At 42.3% G+C, this 8,690-nt stretch overlaps 1 protein-coding gene across 1 annotated transcript; it reads right to left on the reverse strand.

The window, feature by feature from the left end:
- Positions 1–2,572: 2,572 nt before the first annotated feature.
- On the reverse strand, positions 2,573–8,576 carry LOC124012108 (tubulin beta chain). The gene is made up of 4 exons (XM_046325531.1): positions 8,409–8,576; positions 5,918–6,026; positions 5,062–5,172; positions 2,573–4,847 (listed from the first exon to the last, which is right to left on the reverse strand). The coding sequence occupies exons 1-4, from the start codon at positions 8,463–8,465 to the stop codon at positions 3,790–3,792; spliced, it is 1,335 nt and encodes a 444-aa protein (XP_046181487.1). The 5' UTR covers positions 8,466–8,576; the 3' UTR covers positions 2,573–3,789.
- Between the last annotated feature and the right edge of the window lie 114 nt (positions 8,577–8,690).

Here is an 8,690-nt window from a genome sequence, read left to right on the forward strand (position 1 = left end):
TCCACAATTGCCACAACTCCGTCGAGGCCTTCGTACACTTTGTCAATCTTTCGCTGAAACTCGTCTTGGGCTGAGATAATCCCAAAAGGCAGGCGACGGAACCTGTAGTGTCCAAACGCTGTGCTGAATGTTGTGAGCTTAGATGACTCTTCTGTGAGCTTGATAGCCCAGTAGCCTGATCTAGCGTCCATGACACTGAAGTAGTGTGCTCCCTCTAGCTTGTGTGTGACGCCGTCTAGCGTCGGTAAAGGGTAATAGGGGCGTTTGATAGCCTTGTTCAAGTCTATTGGGTCGAGACATACTCGGAGCTTGCCTGTGCGTGGTTTCTCATTTACATTACATTTAAGTCATTTAGCAGACGCTCTTATCCAGAGCGACTTACAAATTGGTGCATTCACCTTATGACATCCAGTGGAACAACCACTTTACAATAGTGCATCTAAATATTTTAAGGGGGGGGGGGGGTGAGAAGGATTACTTTATCCTATCCTATTCTCCACCAACACTAACGCGTTCACCCAGTCAGTCGGTTCTGTAACCTTGGTGACTATGTCAGATTGCTCCATGCTCTCCAACTCTTTCTTCAGACTGGCACGGAGAGCAAGGGGAATCTTTCTCGGTGGGTAGACCGCAGGGGTTGCGTCTGGGTCAAGGTGAATGGTACATTCTCCTGGGAATAATCCTATTCCTGTAAAAACATCAGCAAACCCCTCCAGTACATTGTCTGTCTCTACTGGTGCTGTCACTGATAAAACTAGCTTGATGAGGTCCATGTCCAAACATGCTTTAAGACCTAGCACTGCAGGTGCTCTAGTGTCAACAACATAAAAGTCCAACTTCATGTCACTTTCCTTGTATTTGCATTTGAAAGTGCATGTGGCTTTTACTGGGAGCTGTTCACCACCATAACTAGTCAGTCTGGGGGCTGTAGCTCGCACTCAGATGTCAAGCTGTGGTACTTATTCAGAGGAATAATGTTTACTTGTGCACCAGTGTCTAGTTTGAACTTTAGCTCTGTGCCTTGTGTTCCTATCTCAATGTCAGCAAAGGCTTGCTCTGTCTCTGATATTTGACTTTTCTGTGTCACTGAATCAATAAACAGTTCATCAGCGTTTGACTTTTTGATTGACATTTCATCTTCACTCACTGTGTGTACTGTTTTTCCACGGTAAGCTCTGCACACTTTTGCAAAGTGGTTCCATATTCCACATTTATTACAATGTTTACCTTTAGCTGGGCAATTTCCTTGTTCGCCATGCACTTTGAACAAAAGAATAAACACCATCTTGTTTTGCACACTTTGTACAAAATAATAAAATGCAGTACTACAGGATATTTATTAACGTAGCTCTTTATTAGCTAGCTATAACTGACATGTTCACATATCGCCAACCAGGATCAAACTGACCATGACCTAACCATTTGGGTGGTCACAGTATGATATGGCGGTAAAATGCATCCAATTACAATTCAGTATGTTTACACATATGATTATTACATGGGGGGTTGTGGTAATTGGCCAATATACCACGGCTGTATCCAGGCCCTCAGGGTTGCGTGTCGCTTAAGAACAGTCCTTATTATCCGTGGTAATATTTACCACACCCACTGGACGTTTTGCTTAAATAATGCACAGTAGGCCTATCTTTACACGGTAGAATTCAATGGCTATAGTTTTTACATGTTCTATGTTTGAGCTGCTTTTGAAAGCAAAAGTTGAATTGAAAACATTATTGGCTTTGTTGAATTCGATTTTCATAAATAGCAAGCTAGGACTGATTGTTTGGTTAGCTAAACTAGCAAGTCTATTTGTTTGATTACCAAGGGAACTACTACTGTTTCTATCTAGTAAACTTGCAAGCTACTTCAGTGAATGTTGAACACATTTCTACCTGCAAAATAACAGATTTCTAGATTACATTTGTTAAAAAAATCGCCATAGTATGTGTTCCACACATTATTTCCCAGAGAACGCATAGCCCGGTTGGTTGTCCCTTGCTTATTATGACTTCACATCTTGTTTGCCTTGATGTTTGATTAAATAAATAACAAATATAACTGTTTTATACCAACAAATGTTTAAAAATATATAGTTTTACAGCTTTAGATATCATTTAGGCTACAATATCACAGTTATGGGCAGGTTAGTTACAGTGGTGGCTGATTTTTTACGAAGCATGATCTGACAGATACAATTCGATTCGTCTGCCACTGCTTGTGCCCTTTTGGAATTAATCACAGACTCAGGCAGAGGAATCTACATATGCTAATCTAGTGTATTAGACAAAGGCAAAACAAGATAGCAATATTTTGGAAGATCATTTGGGTTTATCTGCTGTTCAAGTGCTTATTCATATTCTTTTATAATCTCGTTTTACAAATAGCCTAAACACCCAAAGGATGTTTTGCCTTTTCCAAACAGTTTATTGATATAATATTTGTTTCTATTTAACTGATTTTCTAAATGTTCAATGCTGGGGTGTTACAGCAAATGTTTGCAATGGTTTCATTGTGAATGTATTATTGCTTCATTATACCACAATATTATTTTCCAATAAAAACACCAGAGAGGTTTTCTAAAAAGGACTTTTTATTTCTCCCCGGGGGCACCTTGCTTTTCACTTTCTCAGAGATCATTTTGTAAATAATCAGAATAGAAAAAAACAAAGAAAACACATACAAGAGAGTTGCAGTTTCAGCCCTTCATAGTGCAGTACAGATGTCAACAATACCTGACACTATAGCCGGGTTTGGACATGTAGATAACCTGGCTTAGACCTAAAATAACAATGACAATCTATGTGAATAGTGGTTAAAAATGTTCTGTACACTCACATTTGCAGAATGGAATACAATTCCTGGACCTCTCCCCATTAGGTTCCAGTTCCACTATCACTGAGATTGATAATACTGGTAGAACCCAACACATGTTCACTGGTCATTGCCAAGATATTGTTGTCTGTTATAAAGCTCCATTGGCACTATCAAACTAAATCCATCGATTCATTTTCATCCCATCTTTGTCTATGTCATCCTGTATTCACAGACGTTGGTTGGCGTCCGGGGAAGGGCGGCTCCAGGTGGCACAGACACCTTCATTAAAGTCAGGCCAGAATCGAGCCACCGTTCAGAAGTTAATTAGTTTGATCCCAGATCTGCTTGCCAATGACGTGGCAATGACCATTGAAGTTGGTGGCAAGACAGCACAAACAGATCTGGGACCAGGCTATAAGTTAATAACCATAGTCTCAAAATCAGAACTGTGGGGTGAGAGGTCCTGTAGTGCTTATGTGGTCACATTCACATTTATTTGTGACATGATTAAATGCAAAATCATGGCAACAACAAAAATAACACTGAAAATAACAGGAACAATTGTCATAGGCACAGGCTTCTTTAACTTTCTTTCAACAATTTTGTTTCTTAACGTACTTATTGATTAAATGGTGTCACAGTAAATGGAATGCAGACTGCGTCCGGTTTATTTGTTCATAATGCTGCTTGTCACTCCTCTCCTCCTCTCTTACTGACATTCATTCTCCCTTGTCCAGTCACATTCTTCAGTCATTCTGTTCTCGTTGAGCCATTTCAACCATTTTCAGATTTGATCCTCCATTTCTGGGTGTGCATTTGGGCCCCTCCTCTTCTCAGCTACGTTCTATAGTATTTCTCCAGTTTTCTTTTGGCACTTTTCTTGTTTTCCTCTTTTTGTGGTATTTTGTTATTTTCCGGCTTTCCGTAGGACTTTTCTTCATTCTTCCACCTCGCTCATGTTGCTTCACTCCGTCTTTAAGCGTCCTCCTCAGCCTCCTCCTCAAACTCACCTTCCTCCTCGGCGGTGGCGTCCTGGTACTGCTGGTACTCAGACACCAGGTCGTTCATGTTGCTCTCTGCCTCAGTGAACTCCATCTCGTCCATGCCCTCTCCAGTGTACCAATGGAGGAAGGCCTTGCGGCGGAACATGGCGGTGAACTGCTCAGAGATACGCTTGAACAGCTCCTGGATGGCCGTGCTGTTGCCGATGAAGGTGACGGCCATTTTGAGGCCTCTTGGAGGAATGTCGCAGACGGCGGTCTTGACGTTGTTGGGGATCCATTCAACAAAGTAGCTGCTGTTCTTGTTCTGGACGTTGAGCATCTGCTCGTCCACCTCCTTCATGGACATGCGGCCACGGAAGACAGCGGCGACAGTGAGGTAGCGACCGTGACGCGGGTCACATGCGGCCATCATGTTCTTGGCGTCGAACACTTGCTGGGTGAGTTCCGGCACGGTGAGGGCACGGTACTGCTGGCTCCCCCTGCTGGTGAGGGGGGCGAAGCCGGGGATGAAGAAGTGGAGACGGGGGAAAGGCACCATGTTCACAGCCAATTTACGGAGGTCGGCATTGAGCTGGCCGGGGAAACGCAGGCAGGTGGTCACTCCGCTCATGGTGGCCGACACCAGGTGGTTGAGGTCTCCGTAAGTCGGCGTGGTGAGTTTGAGGGTCCGGAAGCAGATGTCGTAGAGAGCCTCGTTGTCAATGCAGAAGGTCTCGTCCGTGTTCTCTACAAGTTGGTGAACGGAGAGGGTGGCATTGTAGGGCTCCACCACCGTGTCTGACACTTTAGGGGAGGGCACCACGCTGAAGGTGTTCATGATGCGGTCGGGGTACTCTTCACGGATCTTGCTGATGAGCAGGGTGCCCATGCCCGAGCCAGTGCCCCCACCCAGGGAGTGGGTGAGCTGGAATCCCTGGAGGCAGTCGCAGCTCTCAGCTTCTTTCCTCACCACATCCAGGACTGAGTCCACCAGCTCTGCTCCCTCAGTGTAGTGGCCCTTTGCCCAGTTGTTTCCTGCACCGCTTTGACCTAGAAACATAGGAGGAAAGGGGGGTCATTTGAAGGAGAAAAGGGAAAGTGAGGAGAACACCTCAAACCCTATTTTACTTCAAAAATGACAGGACAGTTACATAATATGTATTTCTTTTAATCACACAGATTAATTTCCCTATGTGCTAACTAAAAGTGATATGTCCCATACATTTCCAAGCAGTGCTAAACTCATACCCCTCTAATTCCTTACCAAACACAAAGTTGTCTGGTCTGAAGATCTGTCCGAAGGGTCCGGATCTGACAGAATCCATGGTGCCGGGCTCCAGGTCCACTAGGACTGCTCTGGGTACATACTTGCCACCTACAAGAGAGACAAAGATAGACACACACACCAGCTCAATACTGCAGGGAACAATGGGCTATATGATGTCAAGGGGAGAGGAGTTCCAGTCTGTCCTCCAGGGGGAGGACAAAATATATCACGTCCTGTACACCACCATTAGTCCACGAATTGAGTGATCCTATTCAGGAACCCTTGCCACGTTGATATTTTCACCCATTACATTACATTATGGATATCATTTAAATTCATCTCAATTTCAATAGAATAAATGCATATATGTATGTTTGCATATACAGTACCAGTCAAAAGGTTTGACACATCTACTCATTCAAGGGTTTTTTCTTTATTTGTACTATTTTCTACATTGTAGAATAATAGTGAAGACATCAAAACTATGAAATAATAAGGATCAAGACTGTTGGAAAAGCATTCCAGGTGAAACTGGTTGAGAGAATGCCAAGAGTGTGCAAAGCTGTCATCAAGGCAAAGGGTGGCTACTTTGAAGAATCTCAAATATAAAATATATTTAGATTTGTTTCACACTTTTTTAGTTACTACATGATTCCATATGTGTCATTTCATACTTTTGATGTCTTCACTATTATTCCACAATTTCGAAAACAGTAAAAATAAAGAATAACCCTTGAATGAGTAGGTATATCCAAACTTTTGACTGGTACTGTATGTACATGTCTGTGTAAGCACCAAATACATTATTCTGTTGAAATGTTCTTTGTAACTGTAGAGGGTGGAGATGTGCTACCTGAAGCCTCGTTGTAGTAGACACTGATCCTGTCCAGCTGCAGGTCGCTGTCTCCGTGGTAGGTGCCTGTTGGGTCAATGCCATGTTCATCGCTGATCACCTCCCAGAACTACAGTGGTCAGATCGATAAAAGTCAACAAGAGACTTGAATTGACACATGCCAGCACTCCTAAAGTGCAGGTTGCGCTAAGAGGCTGAACTACCAACGTAATGTAATAGCCCATTCACTTGAGGGGTGGTGTGAGGTCAAGTGGTTGGGAAGCTGAGCTATTAATGTATATTTGGTTGTTGTTACTATATTATTACATTAGAAATGTAATGAAAAAAAGGACTATTGCTGTAAAGATGAACATGGCCATATACCATATAAGGTCACTTACAAAATATCATGCAAGACAAACTATTATGTTAAGTTGAACCATATACCATATGGATATTCAATACGTTACATAATTCCAAAACTATTCAAAATGTCTCCCAGTGGCATTGTCTATCCTGGCACAGATGTGGGCTCTGGACTTCCATGGTATCACACAGGTGAAAAATTGCTGTCGAATTCTCTCAGGAAGTGTAGAATGCAGATGTTGGCATTGGCTCAGAAACAACCCTCAGTTCCATCCCTCCTGAGGCAAATCCAATAAATAATTACCTTCGCAGTCACAAGACATTATACTGGAATAAGGACCATCCATGAAGATTCATTATAAGTGGCTAAGAGAGAAGCAGTACTCTGTAGGCTACCACATAAGCAGGAAAAGTATAACCATCCCAGAGGAATTAGACTGCTGGGACAGATTGATGGGGTGAGACGTTAAGGCGAAAGAAACTTCGTTAAGGAAGTGGCACAGACTGTCACACGAACTCAACTGACCCTATTCTGAAATGGAGAGAGAGGACACTGTGTTATATCATACACCTATTGATCTTTCACTCCACTTTGAAATCCAAACTTTAACCCCTCACAATAACAAGAAAGATTAGCGACATGGCCAATTCTTGTTCACCGTGCTAATACAAAATTATAATTTAACACATCAACAAGTTAGGGCTACCAAATTAGGCTAGTGACACACTCCGTTCCCATCCACCACAAAGGGTAGGGCTGAATAGACTTATCTAGCGAACCGGTATAGACAGCATATTTAAAGAGAGTAATTGAGGCCTTGTGTGGATATTAAATTATGTTGATTACATTTCACTGGACCCTCCATGGTGGTGTTCCCAAATGGTGTTGTGTAAAATAACTAAGTTGAGGATATAAATATATCGGCTACACTATAAAGCGTCCGCTCGGCTCTGTATATCACAAAGCGTTGAGTCATTTAAATGACGTCATCTGCTCTGCTAGTCTACCACTTGTTCATATCCCTCCCCCTCGCCCAGATGCCCCCGTCTCAGAGTTTTTGGCATTCGTTCCTCGCTCCTGCCTACCTCAGCAACTTTCCCCTTTTTTCTTCTTCTTCTTAAATGACGTTTATTAAACTTCAACAATACAACGGCTATAGTTTCTCCGCTATTTTACATAATTCGTCATTGTGACATGAATATCATAGTGTTAATAATTGTTTATTTTACTGGTCTATTATGCGCACTCAGCCAAGAGCCGGCGTGTGAATGCGCAACACGGCATGCGTTTCTGTCGTAAAATGTCCGTTACTCTTTTAAAGTTTGACTTTAACGTAACGTTACTTATGTAAATGTGTAATGCAAGGGAATACTGAGACTAAAATGATAGGAATCCTCGACTTGGCAAACCACAATAAAAAGGAAATAAATTGTCTCGAAAATGCTATATTTGTGCGTCAACATCTGTAAACGCCGGGGGTGAACTATATGAAGCTATTGTTTCTTGCCAGTGTCATAACGGTAGGACTCAGTGTCTTTTTAGTTGACTTATCATTTGTGTTTTAAAGTCTTCATTTTAGACATTTGTTTTTCGTTGTCTGTCGAAGGGGAGGCTATTCCAGACACAAAACAATGAGCGTGGCAGAGAGAGGCCAGACAGAGGGACACAGCCACACGCCCAGCGAATTCCTGTCTCGATAGACCCGTTACCTCACTATAAGAAAATAACTGTCAGCGTTCTTCCAGTTTCGCTTTCTTCTACGACTAGTTCACATTGACAAATTATAAATGTATATCCCATAAAGAACCAAACTAAATAGAAGTTAATTATAAATGTATATCCCATAAAGAACCAAACTAAATAGAAGTTTTACAACAGGGTGAAAAGGGGACAACAAAAGGGATATTATTTCCGGTACTCTTCATCCATTTAGATAACTTTAAATGGCCACCTCATGTTAGAAAAGACCATAACGGAACATTCTGCATTGAATGCTTATCATTTCGGCTAAGTGGAACATTTCGACTTAAAATACACATAGCCTAGAATACAACTTTTTGTCTCGAGAAGCAACAAATGGTACAATGCATTATTGATTAATTCCCAAATGTAAGCCTTGTTCATTTCAGTTTTCGAGATTCTTACCTTGGCCCCAATCTGGTTACCGCACTGGCCAGCCTGAATGTGCACGATTTCCCTCATTCTATATGCTAGTTATAATAGAAAATACAAGCGAAGATGTGGAGTGCTGTTATTGCCACAATTGACCCACTGACCACTGTGAAGTATGTGGATGCCACCTTTGAGCAAGGCGGGACAAAGAATTTATAAGTCTGGATCGTGCCCAAACCGAGGCTTGAGCTAATGATTGGTCACGGTCTTCGGAAACCCAATCTTGATTGGCTGAGGAAAGAAAATCTAAGGGGT

The sequence above is a fragment of the Oncorhynchus gorbuscha genome, linkage group LG24 (assembly GCF_021184085.1).
Source record: "Oncorhynchus gorbuscha isolate QuinsamMale2020 ecotype Even-year linkage group LG24, OgorEven_v1.0, whole genome shotgun sequence".
Classification (NCBI taxonomy): domain Eukaryota; kingdom Metazoa; phylum Chordata; class Actinopteri; order Salmoniformes; family Salmonidae; genus Oncorhynchus; species Oncorhynchus gorbuscha.

Bases quoted from the DNA above. Each gene is read 5' to 3' on its own strand.
- LOC124012108 (XM_046325531.1), bottom strand. From the start codon at position 8,465: ATGAGGGAAATCGTGCACATTCAGGCTGGCCAGTGCGGTAACCAGATT. The intron at 6,027-8,408 runs GTAAGAATCTCG...TGACCACTGTAG, and splicing joins GTAACCAGATTGGGGCCAAG to TTCTGGGAGGTGATCAGCGA. The intron at 4,848-5,061 runs GTAAGGAATTAG...CTATGTTTCTAG, and splicing joins ACCAGACAACTTTGTGTTTG to GTCAAAGCGGTGCAGGAAAC.